The sequence below is a fragment of the Agelaius tricolor genome, unplaced genomic scaffold, assembly GCF_023055355.1.
Source record: "Agelaius tricolor isolate 1412-34295 unplaced genomic scaffold, bAgeTri1.0.p SCAF_17, whole genome shotgun sequence".
Classification (NCBI taxonomy): Eukaryota; Metazoa; Chordata; class Aves; order Passeriformes; family Icteridae; genus Agelaius; species Agelaius tricolor.
In genome coordinates, this window is record NW_027269277.1 from 13,053,951 (window position 1) to 13,069,075 (window position 15,125).

At 40.1% G+C, this 15,125-nt stretch overlaps 1 protein-coding gene across 5 annotated transcripts in view; it reads right to left on the bottom strand.

Moving 5' to 3' along the window:
* AFF2 (ALF transcription elongation factor 2) overlaps positions 1 to 15,125 on the bottom strand; it is a 332,765-nt gene that overhangs the window by 118,697 nt on the left and 198,943 nt on the right. For all 5 annotated transcript variants that reach the window (XM_071442529.1, XM_071442527.1, XM_071442528.1 and 2 more), the window contains exons 5-7: positions 13,654 to 13,740; positions 11,000 to 11,036; positions 10,697 to 10,748 (exon numbers count right to left, since the gene is read on the bottom strand). In XM_071442529.1, the coding sequence (XP_071298630.1) occupies positions 10,697 to 10,748; positions 11,000 to 11,036; positions 13,654 to 13,740 (176 nt within the window). The remainder of the gene's footprint in view (positions 1 to 10,696; positions 10,749 to 10,999; positions 11,037 to 13,653; positions 13,741 to 15,125) is intronic.

Here is a 15,125-nt window from a genome sequence, read left to right on the forward strand (position 1 = left end):
GTATATAATTCACTTAACACCCTTTCTCACTCAAGTTTTGAAATTTCCTGAACAAAATCCCTCTGAGAAGGACCTGCACTCTCTCTGAGCACACTCCCCTCGTCACCAGGAGCACTGCTATTTGCTTTGAAAGACATGATGGCTAAATGCAGACCAGCTCACCCACCCACGGCTCAGACCATGCCCTGGCTGTGCTCTCCTGCTCCCTCCTGACATCATCCCTGGCTGCTGAGTGGTGGGAGGGCTCCCAGCCAGGCAGGAGGCCAGGGAGGGCTCAGAGCTGCTCCTGTGGCACAGCTTCCCTCCTGCCTTTCCTATTTACAGCAGGCTGCTCTGAGCTGGTTCAGGGCTCTGACAGGGAGGGCACTGATGTGCACATGACTGACAGATGTGCCAGGATCAGTTAGGAACGGTGGCCTCCAAAACATCTGTGAGACACTGCGCTCCTCCTGGGGATGCCCTGCTGCCCTGGAGCAGCTGGAGCTCACCAAGGCACCACTGGGCTCCAGAGTGAGGAGCTCTGCCTGCCCCAGGAGGGGAGCTCTGACCACCCTCAGGCCATGCCTGCAGGCAGCTGGAAGGAATGACAGTGCTGAAGGCTTTTCTCCTCATCCCTCACAATTCTGCAGTTCCACAAAAAGCCGTGGCAGGATGCTGCGCTCTGCCCACCTGAGGTGCACCAGGGCACCTTCATTCTACCCTCAAGCATGGTTTGCCCCATGCTCACATATTAATGAATTATTCATAGATTTTCTGAGGACAGAGGATTTTTCTCTTAAACACAAGTATTTTCAAGTATTAAAAGATAGGCATCTCAAAATAAAAAAGGAATCATCTATTTGGCTTAACACAAAATAATCTCACATAAAAGGAAGTATTTTTTAACAGCACACATCTACTTTATGGCACTGGTCTCTTAACTTCATGCTTATGAGTTAAGGAAACAGCCCCTTGGTGGATTACTTTTCATAGTTTGCTCAGTAATGTGTTTACAAAGCCATTGTTGCAACTAGATGCTTATATATTTTGATATACAGTCTGCACTACAACAGTACATCTTCAGAGGTTTCATGCTTATTTCAAAAACTGATTTAAATGGTTCTTTACCTGCCCTCCCAGCAAAACACAAGTTTATTGCCAGATACTCCAGGGCTCCATAGTCCAGTCTGACAGTAATTAAGGCAGAATTAGTGGTGTTTTGCAGGAAATGATAACTGTGGCAAGTGTAGAGCTGGATGGGCCAAATTCATCTCTGACAGCAAGTCCTCTGAAGTAACTAACTTACTCTAGGAATTAATTCGACACTTCAAATTTCAAATAATGGCCTCTATTTTTAACTGTCTGAAGCACATAACTCAGAGCCTGAGAAATGTTAAGTGGCTTTTATTTTCCTTTGTTAGAAAACTGCTCATCTACTCACTTGCTTTTTACTGTGTATCAAGTGTCTGCTCCAGAAATGGGGGTTTTGTCAAAACAATATTGCATTATTTGTTAAGACAATATAATGCATTATTTCAATGCAACCTGCACTTGCTTATTTGCCTTGATAATGGACACTATTAATGATAAACTTTTCTCTAAACCATGCAAGGAACAATACAAACCCCATTAAGCAAAATTTTGTGTTTGCAAACATCTGCAACATTTCCTCTGATCCTATAATTCTAAACTACACCAAATATGTAACAATTCCAGTACTTGGGCAGTAGAGTCTTAAGAAAACCAAAGGCAGTATTTTCCCATGCCTTCTGCTTTAATTTAGACTCCAACCATGGCTTAGGGAATTGCACACTAAGCTTTGGCAAAACAATGTCTTCCACAATTTTAGCCATAGCTGTTAAATTTGCACCTAGCTCTATATGGTACTAGTCTGATTCCACAGCAGCTATCTAACTCTACAGAACAGCTAATCCAATTCAACTCCATTTGTCCATTAAGAAACATGCTTTTTCTGATATGTAAAACCTACATTTTTAAGGGTTTTGGTGGGTTTTTGGGTTTTTGTTTGTTTGTTTGTTTTGTTTTTCTTGTTGTTGTTGTGGTTTTTTTGTTTGTTTGTTTGTGGGGGTTTTTTGTTTTGTTTTTTTTTTTTTCAAGAAGCCAGCAATCCCTACCAGGACTCTAGGAAGATATGCCTAGCTGCTGCCAGATGCAGCATTCCCCTGTGTGATGGGGGCTTGTTCTGCTCCTTTGTGACCTTGGGAAGGTGAGCAGGGCCCTCAGAGCATCCTCAGGACCCTGGGGAGAGTGAGGAAAGCCACAGGTTTACAGGAGATTGTGCTGCAAACTGATCTGCAAGATTCTTTGATTTTGGGATGAGGGGTATTCCCAGATAAAGGGAAAAAGAGCAGGAAATCCTTTAGGTGACCCTCAGCACCTTCTCCCTTCAGGCTACTGCTGCATTCTGCTCTCCATGGGGAAAAAAACAACCTCCTTAGGCAGTGAAGGACTTGCACTATTATCTCCCTCTGACTGTTGCATTGATTAGATTGGAAAATGAGTAACTTTTATCACACTTGATCTGAAATAGCACTATCTAGCTTATGTTTATCCCTTTCCATCTACAGAACAGATAATTGCATGGATCCTTGGAGTCAGAGGAGACACTGTGATGTCTCTTTTGATCCCTTGTGTCAGGTTAAAGGAGAAGAAAATAGAAAGTTAACCTGTGATTTAACACTGGCCACTGTCTGGCTCCTGCTGCCAGTCTGGTCTGGGGGGTTCAGACCTTTGCAAGTGCATGTCTGGCTCCCTTCTCACCATGCAGGTTCTCTTGCTGCCACCTCAAATGTCACAGTCTGCTGGATTCAGCAGCATGAGCTCTGAAGTGCAATAGATTTTTGCCTAAAAAAAATCAAGTCACAATTTTGGGGGGGTTTTGCTTGTTCGTTTGGTTTTTGCCTTTCATTTCTCTCTTCCTTTTTATTTTTTTTTTTCTTTTTGGTATAGGGAAAGGCAGATTATTTCAATTAAGAGCCTGTCACTGACATTTGTAAGCACCCTTTCTTCAGTTCAGTGCAGCAGTTGCAGTTTTAAGTTTCTCCCTGCTTCTGTCAGGATCTAATTTTCAAGGCCCGTTGCCATGGCAGCAAGTTGGAATTTTAATCCAGTACTAAAGGTCAAGACAGGTCACCAGTTTCAGTTCCTCTTCAATCTCCCCATAAGGAGCCACAAAAAGAAGCTGAGATAAAGGTCTGACCTAACAAAAAATTCCAGTCTAGCACACAGCCAGACTTGAAGCTCTATGATTTGTATGGGCTTCCGAATTTGTCTGGAACTATTGAAATTCATGCTAAATCAAATATGGGCAGCACTGATTCACATTCCTCTCCCTGCAAAAAAATCATATCTATGTCCTTAAAACATGGTTGTGTGCATTTAAGTAAGCAGGGACACCCAAAAAGCAAATACTTAGTAGAGTCTAACAGGTAAATAGCTGTGAAAGCAATCCCCTCATTACTGCAGGCATTTACTGCTTCTGCAGGCTCAGATGAGCCTGACAGCTGCACTTACATCTTCCCTGACAATATGAGGGAGATGAATCAACATCTTTCTTTCAAAACCTGTAAGGATCTTTTTGTGAAGCATTTTGAATAAACAAAACTTTCCAGTAAGGGACAATTCCGTTAAAGCTAAAGCACTTCCTCCTGTGTTTGCACAAGATGGATATTAATTAAACAATTGGTTTGTACCTACTGAAGTAAGGCTATAGACATCTCCCTCCTCCTCCTGGGCTACGTTTTCTTGGAAAGCTGCATTTGCAGCATTAGCAAAGTCTCAAAACGAATTTTCTGAGATGTATGGACACAGGTGAGCGAAGCAGCTCTTCCTCTGGGAATTTAAAGCAATAATTAGCCCAGCAGTGGGGAATATTTTCCTTTTTTATCGTTTGGGAGGATGTATTTTTAAGGTACAACTATTCTGAATCTGTGGCTCCAAGGGCTATCCAAGACAGAGAACAATGCAGTGAGCGTGGCCTTGCCCCGTGGGGTGTTGTGAGAACTTCACTTCATAAAAAATAAGCCTTCTGGCCAGAAAATTGATAGGTTTTGGAGCCCTGCTGAGCCCTCTGCCCAAAGGATAATGGTAGCAATAGAAGTTCCTCTGGATAGAGACTGTGAAGCTGAGAAAAATGTGGTGGATTATTGGGGTTGTCAGAGGGATTCAGAGGAAAGATGCAAAGGATTAAGTTGGTATATTAGGAAAAGTGGCTGTTAGTCTTACCTAGGGTGTTTAGGACACAAATTGAGAGTTTCAAGACCACTCTGGTATTATGAATGCCAAGCTTCGTGGCAAAATCCATTCTTCTCTCAAACTTACCACCCATTTCTGATTATGACTATTCTGCAGCATGGTGCAGATGAATCTGGGTGACAATTTTCTCTATCTCAGGCTACTAAAGTCTAAGCCATGACAGGAAGAATGAAAGGGACTGTAGCAAAGGGCATCAGGAAGAAAAAAAACAGAGAGAAAAATGGCTTGGCTCTGGACCAGAAATTTACTGACAAGTCAGAGTTAAGACAAAGGGAACATGGTGAGGTCCAAATTATGGGAGCCAGAAAGCCAAGCAAGAAGTTCATTTGTATGTCTTTTATCAGCAAGTGTGGGTCACAAAACAAATGGGTGGGAGAGGGACTGAGTGTGGTGGCTTCCTCTGCTCTACTCTGATTTAAATGTTCAGATTTACTGAGTGCATTTGTTTTTCAAAATGAATGTTTGAAGTTGCACTGAAGTTCGGAAGTGACTCCATCCCACAGAAATGTAAATTGGGAGGTCAGTTTGAGACTGGCCTTAAGCCATAAAGGCACAACATATGCTGCTGCCTGTGAAAAAGCTCTTTAAATACTGGGAAACCTGTGGCAGATTTGCAGTCTAACCACTTTCCAAAATGGGAAATGATATGTAGCAGACAGGGAAATACATCAGGAATCCAAACATGTTACTCTGTGTCGTTTACCTCTCTCTATTAATGCTGACATTTCAGTGGTCGCAGTTCAGTGACTGCGTGCACTTGGCACTGACACAGGAGTGCATCCTGCTTGAGAACAAAGTATTTCAACTGCTACTTGTTAGTTAGGGCAAATAAATGTTGAATTTTTAATGGGGGGTTATACAGTATCAGAGGAAATTCAAATGGTTCAGTGCTCACTTGAGTCACAATCAGCAGTGCTGGCAAGAGTGCAGTTGGTCAGCTTGTTTCAGGCAGCCTTAAAGGCAGAATCCACTGATAGGCAAGAAAAATTATTAAAAATTGATCAGCAAAATATCACAGAATTAATTTAGTTCCATTCCCACAATTTTTTAAACTGATTTATAAACATGTCAGGAGAAAGAGATCATGGAAAAGAATGTATTAGGAAATAACTTTATTTTGACAGGGAGGTTAAACTGTATCTGAGCCAGCTGAATAATGAAAACAAATTAAAAGCCTAATTTAGAAATTATTTTGAATTATGGGCTTATCTTCAAAGATGAAGGGCTTTTAATTATGACACTGGATTTTCACGTATTTCACATCAGCTGAAATATTTTGCAAGTTTACTTCTATAGGCAACTGTCCATAGGAAACACTTGTATATTTCATTCTAAATTACTTCATATATTGCTCAAAAGGCAAAGCCTGCAGCAGTGAGGAACAAAGCAACAGCCTGGACTGATTATCATTGCTTCAAACCCAGGAATTTACAAGGCAAAAGGATTCAAAGAAAACTTCTAGCTTACAAAACAAAACAGTAAATATGAAAGATGAGTGACATTTCTCAAAAGAGACCCTTGTATTTTCATCTGCTATTTGTCCCTTTAATATAGTGCACTGGAGCTCTCTAAAGATTAATGGAGTTCCAATTACATGCCACTGTTGTTTCACTTATCATAATTTGTACATGGCAGTGAGAGGCCCTGGTAGTCATGACTTTCCCAGTTTACCCAGAGGGAATATCTTTGGAACTTCCCACTTCTAGCAAACAGGCAGCACTCAGTGCAATGATTCAGGCTGGCCACGTGAAGGTAGGCTGTGACAAAAAGCTGGCTGTCACCACTGAGGGCTCAACTGGTGCTCCCACGCTTTGTTATGGTCAGCTAAAAACTGTAATTAGAAATAGGAACATTTCAGCTTCTCCTGTGTATTACACCTGGGCTGCATTGTGGCTGCAACACTGATAGAGAGTTGATACATAAATAGAAACCTGCTTCCTATGCCAGCTGGAGATGAATTTTACATTTTTGGTTCCTGGTACATTTTTGGAAATTATGCATGAACATGGAATGAATCCCTTTTTTTGCTGTTGTTTTTTAACTGATTTCTTTCCAGGTTAAGAATTCATCAGTGCTTCTTGATTTGAATGTTCTGAATAGTTCTGAATAACAACATTACTTGTTGTTGCAATATCTAATACTTGGTGTAAAATCCTCTTGATGTCTGATTACTCTCCATAAGGACCTCATGCTGATTCATTTCAAACCGTGAATTACCTTTAATTCATAGCTTGCACATGCTGCCAAATTTTGTTTTCTATGTTCCCAGGTGGCTGTCCCTGACACAGAGGAGATCTTCCAAAAAGCCATTAGATACTTATGAAAAGTATTTAGATGTCGAGAAGCACATTTCCATTTGCAAACACGCTTCCATCAAGTATTATGATAATATTTGGGATTAGGAAAGTACTGGTATTTATTTGCATTTTTTTGGAACTGTGAAGTGAAATCCTGGCCCAACTGAAAGCAGTGCTGAACACACTTAAAAAAATCCTTGCTGAAATATCACAAAAAGATTTTCAGCTGCTTGCTTTAGTTTTAAGCTCCCTGTATTTAGCTGCTCACTACTCCACACACAGGTTGTGTACCATTAACTATGATGGATAACAAAAACTCCATAAAGATAAAACAAGTTGGTTTTGTCTGATCTATAAAAATGTGCTGCTCTAAGTTTTTAATGGTTTCCGGTAGTTCACTGAGCCCATGAGAAGGGCCTTTTAATACTGTATTAATACAGTAAGTATAGGAAGTAATTTTATGACAGGGGAAGAATACCATTATGATTACATTCTTCTTTTTAGCTAGGCTTTTATGGAAACTACCCAAGACTACTCTGCAGTATGATTTCAAAACACAGGATGTGCTTGATTAAAAAGGTTCTGGGTAGTTTCCAACTGGACAAAGGCCAAATGCTAACAACCAAAACAGAACAAAAGGACTGGATGTTTGAGGATGACATACTTGCAATGGCAATTATATAACAGAAACCCAAGTCATGAGCTGAGTCCGTCCCCTCAAATTCATGGAAGCTGACAGAAAATCCTTTGCAGTGCAATTGGTTGCACCTTATCTGTTTCTGCTTACTCTGCTTCATAATAAACTAATCACAGCAGACTGGCTGAAAACTGACCACACAATGCCCAGCAGAGATTTACAGTGAATTTGAAATTACAAAAAGGGAAACCAAGTGCTGCAGTTTTACATAGCCTGATTTCAGCTGTAAAAATTCACCACAGTACATGCACATGCATGCACATCAGTTTTCAAAATTTCATTTTCAAGATTTTTGCGTGCAACTTAGGAGCTGAGGTTAGTTATAAGTCCATGTTCTCATGTGCATAGGTGCAGAATTTAGAAAAAATCCTAACTATTCTAGCTTCTATTTTACTCACTGCACTGGGGATTGGGTTTATTCAGCATGTGGATATTAACAAACATTATAAAAAGGAGCAGGAAATTTGCATTTCAGAAAGCTCTACTTGGCCAAGAAACCATGCATCTTGCATCCCTCTACAATAGCAACACATTGCTAACATAACACATTAATCCATCTTGGAGTATGTCCTCCTCACTTTTTCCCCAGAAGCATGCACTTGAGAAGTTATCTTGCAAAAATTATTCATCCCTTTAGTCTGGTCTTCTATGACCCCAATGTCCCTACAGCTGAACCCTACAATGACACACAGACAGCTTGGCTGCTGGAGCAGGATGCAGCATCATAAAGGTAAAGTATCTCTGTGCTGCATTCACCCCTCAAGTAGTCATGGTATAACTCAGCAATATGGTAAATGCAAGCACATTATTACCAACTCCTTTGGATCTCTAACAATGCCAGTGGAATCTACAGGACCGTCGCTATGACCAATATAAATGGAAAAGATAATTTAAGTTTCACTTAAATTGCACATGAACTTAAAAAAGTTGGGTAACAGCTAGAAACATATCCAGGTCAAACGGACTCTAACAAAGCATACAGATGAACAGAGTCAAATTCAGCCAGATTTGATCAAACTGAAATATGGATGACAGACCCTATTGACAAAATATGTAATTGGTGGGGGATAGAGTTTTGAAGTCAGTAAGACCATAGTGTGTGGCTGAGAGCGTAGCAGCAGATGTTACTGGGGATAAGCTGGACTGTCATTTCACTCATACACTGCAATATCCCCAAAACCCACCAGTGTTAGAGAGACTAAATCCTCCTTTATACAACTGCAATCTGATAAACACTCTATCATTAAAATACACAATGACTGCAGGAGCTGCCTGCCTCTCAGGGTTTGTTTGGACTGCACTATCCAGCTCTCCTTGATACCATTACGTCTTTCTGTCCCACTCCTGCTTTAATTTCATTATGTGCTCAAGTACTGCAATTCCCCATGAAGGTGCTGGTAACTGCACACACAGATCTAAAGAAACACATTGGCCTCGTAATTCCAAGCCTCACAGTGGACTGCCTTCTAACCTCCCAAAGCCCTGTGGAAATTCTTAGAAGCTGCCTTAACAATTTTTCTGCAGTAAAAGAGAAAAAGTGATAGTAATGGGTTAGCTGATCTTCATTTGGAAGCTAAAAATAAAAGTAGCTTTATTGCAGCTCTGATCTCTCATGTGTAAAATCTATCACCTACCGTAAGAAGGCAGTTCATTGCAGCAGAAATCTGATTGATAGTACTGGAACTTTAGATCAAGCAGCAGAACAGAGAACAACTGGTTCATAAAATGTACTCAGTGTCTTCGGGTTTTATATCAGGCTTCCTATAGAGAGCTTTGGTCCCATTAAATGCACTATATACCACTGAGCTCTGAAGCACTGTTCTTTTGAAATTCAGCTTATAACTATAAACCATGATTGACAAGTCTATTACTGTTGGTTACAAACTATTGAAATATTGTATTTTATGGTACACTCACTAAAATATTTTTCACAGTGGAATCCAAATACATTTGCTTTTAGAGAAAAATAATTTTAAGATGCAATAATATTTTTTCCTTTATTTTTTTATTATGGAATGTGCTTGATGCTAGATTTGGATCCCTTTGACGTTCTGAAACATGAATGCACCCATCCTGTTACCAAGAACTGTGGGTACAGTTGGCTAGAGTCTTCACAAAAAAACAAGTCATTACTGGAAGCCAAACAGCAAAGGGCAAAAATTAATTTGTTACTAAGTTTAAGAAATAAATGCTATTCATACAAATTAATCTAAATATCATTAGCATTCCTATCCAATTCTAATTTAATCTGAAAAAAACTATTTAATTTTAAAATTTGATCATTTGCTCGGCCACAGTTTTGTAAAGGTTTACTCAACAAACTGTATTTGAATGAGCACTTCCATGACTTGAGTTTATGGGCGAAGAACTGGACCTTCAGAGCCTGCTGAGTACATGAACAGATTCAGCACCCACATCTACACTAGTCCTGTACCTCTCACACAGTCACAGACACATCACTGAACTCCAACAAGACCTCTTGTGTACACTAACTTGCACTAAAAATCAGTATATTTTAATTCATTTTTAAAACTTGCCTAGATATTTCCACATTAATTTTTCTTCCTCTATAGGGATTTTTAAAATTGTGTCTTTAGTAGATTAAGGGCAACCACTAGAATAATTTTGAAGTAATTTTAAATGAACATATTGTATTTACACAACTGTCAGTTAAGCTAGTGCAGTTCTGCATTCAGTACTTTAGAAGACTTAACACTAAAAAACCCAGCAGCTCTGAACTGAAATCAGACCCATACATTTTCATAAGTATAAAACAAAGGCCTACTGTTCAAAGTTGCTATTTAGCTCCTGTTTGCAAATTAGAGAACCTGGGATAAAAGAAAAAACAATTCCTTCTCCATTCACTGCTACACTACTGCAGCCTTACACCAGAGAAGCACCAAGGAAAAATGGTCTAACACAATGGAGAATTAGCTCTTTCACAATTTTCAACTGTCACATTTATAGATCATCTATGATTTTCAGCTGTTTCAAAGTGTATGAAACTCAAGACCAGCTTTTCAACACCAGCTAGCAGAATCATTCTGTATGATGTGTTTTACTCTCTCTCACTGTATGAATGTAAAAATTCCTGCATCATCTGTTCATTGGGTTGCATTTTCTATTGTAAGAGGCTTAGTATCTGATGAGAGAAGCATAAAAGTGATTTAATTTTGGCAAGCTGTAGAACTAAAATCAGCATTATTTCTGCTTAATAAACTCATCTTTCACACATACCTCTGTTAGCTAATGCTTAAAAAGAAGAAACAGTAATAAGCATTGGAAACATAAAACTGGTTTATGGCTAATTTTTAAGGACTACAGAGAACACCTGAACACCAGGACAAGATTATGAGCAGAGCTAGGTTTTAGTTACCTTTGGAGAAATAAGCTCATGCTTTATGATAAATTTAAAATGAGATTTAAAGCTGGAAATAATAATACTTACGACTTTTGTGGCACTGACTTAGTTGCAACTTTCCCTGCTGGATCACTCCACTCTGCAAACAAAGGAAACACATTTTCAAATGTCAAAAGATTACTGTAGAATTAAAATGCACCCAAAGCTGTCAGCCCATCTAATTATACTTGGTTTCACAACATGCCACAATGCATAACATGTAATAAAAAATGGAACTGATCTGCTTTAGCACCACAGAAATTAATTTTTTAGCCTTTGTTTTAATGATGTTAAGCAGACAAAAAAAAATACCCAACCCTGACTGTTAGGACTAGGATGATAAAGACCTACTTTGTACATTGTATCCTGAGGTCAGATGTTGGGAGTCCTACAAAGAAGAACACACAAAATGTCAGCATTAGTTAAATAAGATGAAGAAGGTAAGATATATCTTGGCTTGCTAGATTAAGGGCACTGGCACAATACCAAGAGGGAAGGAGATGGCACAGGGAAGGGATCATAGCATTGTTAAGGCAGCACCAGTGACATTAGTTTAAAAAAAGCATTAACTGTGGAGACAGAGCACCACAGAGGGACCCTTCAGAGCTCAGGCAGGAGCATGTCCTCAGCTGCTGTAAATCTACACCCCCCTTTATGGAGACACCTCACAGATTTACACCCACAGCAGCCCCAGCCTTCCCCAGGCTTGGCCATGGATGTGTGCAGGAGCCATGCAGGATGTACAATTTAGAACACAGCATGAATGCAGCTATGCATTAAATTCAGTGCCATTGCCTTTCTGTTGTTTGATCTCACTGCCTGGAACTACAGTAACCTTTTATTGGGAGTCACTGTTTTTATTTGGACTGTGACACACGGGATTTGATAAAGACACAGGAAGTAGATCTTCACCTGATGGAAATTGGTCCAAATCCAATGAAATCAATGGAAGTACAACAACTTAAAACCAGCAAAGAGTCTGGCTTGCAATAGTGAGCATGCTAATGCCAGGATTCTTGTTGGTTAATAATTATTAAGCTGTTTCTTTAATGTCACAGTGTTTTCTGGCTTAGTTTTTCTCTAGGCTCTGTAGTCCACAGTGATTGTCATCAGCTTTCCTTCCAAGCTGAGTTTGATCAGTTGAAATTAAGGTGTTATTTACAACCTCATCCTACAGCCAGGCACTACTTTGCTGGAAGTGTTAGTTCTGTAGGATGTTAAAGTCATTAAAGCCCTCACTGCACTTCCTCTTAGGGCATTATTAGTTCCTAATATTATATTGTGCTGTCAGTCAGTCCCTTGTGAAGTAAATAATGCCCTAAGAGTAAACATGGCACTTTAAATTTGAATGTCAAAGGGATAAGTTGTTTTGATAAGCTCCACCTCTTTTATCACACTTTTAAAATGTATGTTTCTCATGAGAATACCTTTATTTTAATAGCTAAATTGAAAACTTCTAACAGTGCCTGTCTGGTTTATATGGTTGCACAACCTAGCCATATTATGTCCTAGATGCATAATTTGGCTAGCCATAATTGATTTAAAGTGATGTTCTGAAGAGACATTTCTGTTGTATTTTTTAAAGTAAGACTAGCAAACATGAAAATATTTATGTGATTGCCTATTTCCTGCAATGCTAGCTCAAAAAAAAATCTAATTTATATTTTGTATTGAAGCGATATGGTCAAGAATTTGAGGATCAACATTTAATGTGCCCAGAAATTACCTTTGATGTGGATCTTAAAAGTTCAAAGCCAAATTGATAGAAACAGAAAAGCAACCCCAAAATTTTAGCTTCTCTGAACCTCTGCTTATACTGCTACCAATGGAGATAGTGTCAGTTGAACCCTTTAAGGTGAACTGTGTCAATACAGGTTTTTATCTGCTGGAAGCTGGGGTTTTGTATTTGTTTTGTTTTTTGTTTTTTTTTTAATTTATATCATCTCTTAATTTAGTGTTCTGTTTCTGATGAGCCCTTCAGAAACTGGTTTGAGTCCTGCAGAAAACTGCAGTGACAGTGGCAGTGCTAGGGCAGTAACAATCACATCCCATTAAAATAAGACATTCTGGGCACTGGCTTGGGTTTTGTTTAAGAAGCCACAGATATTGCTAATTTAATTTCTTTCCAACTAAGTATGGTGGCTATATTTCAGACAGGGGAAATCAGTAAGAGCAAAATCGCATTCCAGCTTCTAAATCAGGATATGATTGCTTGAACTAAAATGTTAAGCAGTACCAGTTTAATAAGCTATTTTTCAAGATTCTGCCATTGGAAAGAAACTTTTATGTAGCTCCATGACAGAATGGCATAAATTTCCCACCCTGGGGAAGTTCTCTTCTTCCCCAAACATCATCAGCTCAGGTTTTCAAGTCCCAGCACGAGGTACCTCTGGCAGAACCTGTCCCAGGTACGAATGAGCCTGATTTCTAGCAGTGCTACTGGAATCACAGCCAGAAGGCAATAATGCAATGTGGGCTAAGGACATCTTCAGATCATACAATTTAACAATTCAGTGTGAATTACATGAACTAGAGGCACTCTCTAGGCAGCTGTGCCCAGACTCTGTGCCTCCCTCTAAGGGTGTGACACAGACAGATGCCACCATGCTCTTTACATGCAGGGACCTTTTCCGTCACCATAACTTGACTATGCAGCCAAAACCTCACCATCCAATCAATCAGTAAGTGAGAAAAAAATGTCCATTTCAAACCTTTACATTGCAGAAATAATAATGGAAGAAAACCAAACAAAATATATTTTACTTGATGTAAAAAGATTCCCATAACAACGGAGATAAAAAGTTCACTTTGCTTCCACTGGGTCTTCTGCAGCTTTAAATAAGCAGTTCTACTAGTAGCAACCATCTGATTGGGAATTTCCAACTAAAAATAGTATCAGAATTGTTTTAAGCGGGACCAATTACAAAAATAAACTCTCCAGCAAAGATCACTCAACAGAACAGAAGAGAATGTTATTCAGGTCACTGGTAATAGACCACTTGTACCTTGCTTGGGATAGAAAACTTGGTCTGCTCAGCCTTGCCTGGAGTGTGAATAGCAGTGAGAGGAGGAGGCCAAGAATGGGTCATCTCCTAGGGAAAAAAGAAAAAGTTCAGAAAAAAAATTCATGTACATAGAGAAGAAAGAGAGCTAAAAATGGTCCCATCTGCTCCACTGAGTCTGGAGATGCAATTGCTCAAGGAATCCACCCCACCACCTCACACCCTTGAGTCACAGATGAACACCTAAACAACTCCACAGGCAGGACTCAGAATGAGAGTGAGGACAGGTTTTACTCTTGAAAATTGTGACCATCCATGTCTCCTGGCGCCACCTCCATGGCCAGTCTGCCAGGCTGTATGCACAGAGCAGGGCTGTACCTGCAAAGCCCAGGCAGGAAGGGGGCCCTCCTGTCCAGCACTGGGTGCAACCCTGCAGGGGAGTGCATGGTGGCAAGATGCAGCTCTATTCAAGACTGCAGAGTGGCAAAAGAAACAAGAGGCAGGTCTGGAAAAATCTGGAATGGGCTTGCAGCATGAATGCCTGGTGTAGCAGAGAGCAGGGACAGCACCACAGCATCTTCTTGTGGCACTGGCCATAGGCTCTTGCTGTGATTAGCAATGTCACAGCCCCAGAGCACTATGGATTCCACTTTAAAATGAGGGACTGAGAAATCAGGTGAATCCAGTGAAACCTGCCTACCAGACCATCTAAGCAAAACCCATCCATTTTCTATATCAGTGTGTTTATTCATCATTTGTACACTCATGTCCCAATTATCTTTAAAGAAACAACCTGGGTGCCCATGCCTCCCAAGCACCAGCAGAAGAGCAACACACACCCACTCCTTCCTGCTGCTGCCCCAGCAAGCCTGACAGGACCACACTGGGGTTTGTGCACATTGGAGCAGGGGCAAAATCACTAAAACCAAGGAACTGCACAAGTGCTGGCTTAGGCAGAGCTTGTAACTGCCCTTCTAATGAGTGTGCTTTATGGAGATACTGCTTCTTTCTTGCTTATCTTTGTTTTTAATTTAATAAATATCCAGAGAGACAGTAATAGTTATCTCTGGCATTCTGTTGCATCTTTGTCTTGGTTGTTTTTTTCCTTGCCTAAAAAGCTCAGAAAGAATTATTTCTTGAGACAAGAGAGGCAAAGAGCAGAAGAGCATCCAATCTCAGAAATGTTATGTACAATGGCCTGACTGCAGTAAACTACACTTCCCAGCTGCTACTACACACTGGTCAAACCCAGGGCTAGTCACAATGAACCTTATAAAGAGACCAGTTTCTGTAGGTAACATGACAACCACTCAAATGAACTACAAATTAAAACATAACATAATGCTATTGATTAAGAAAATATAGGTGGTGCAAAAAGGGCGGTGTGGTGGGTGAATTTTGGCTAAACACATGCCCTGGGTGGCTACAGCTGATACTTATTACAGTTCACTGAAAACAGAGCCAGCAAGTTTCAG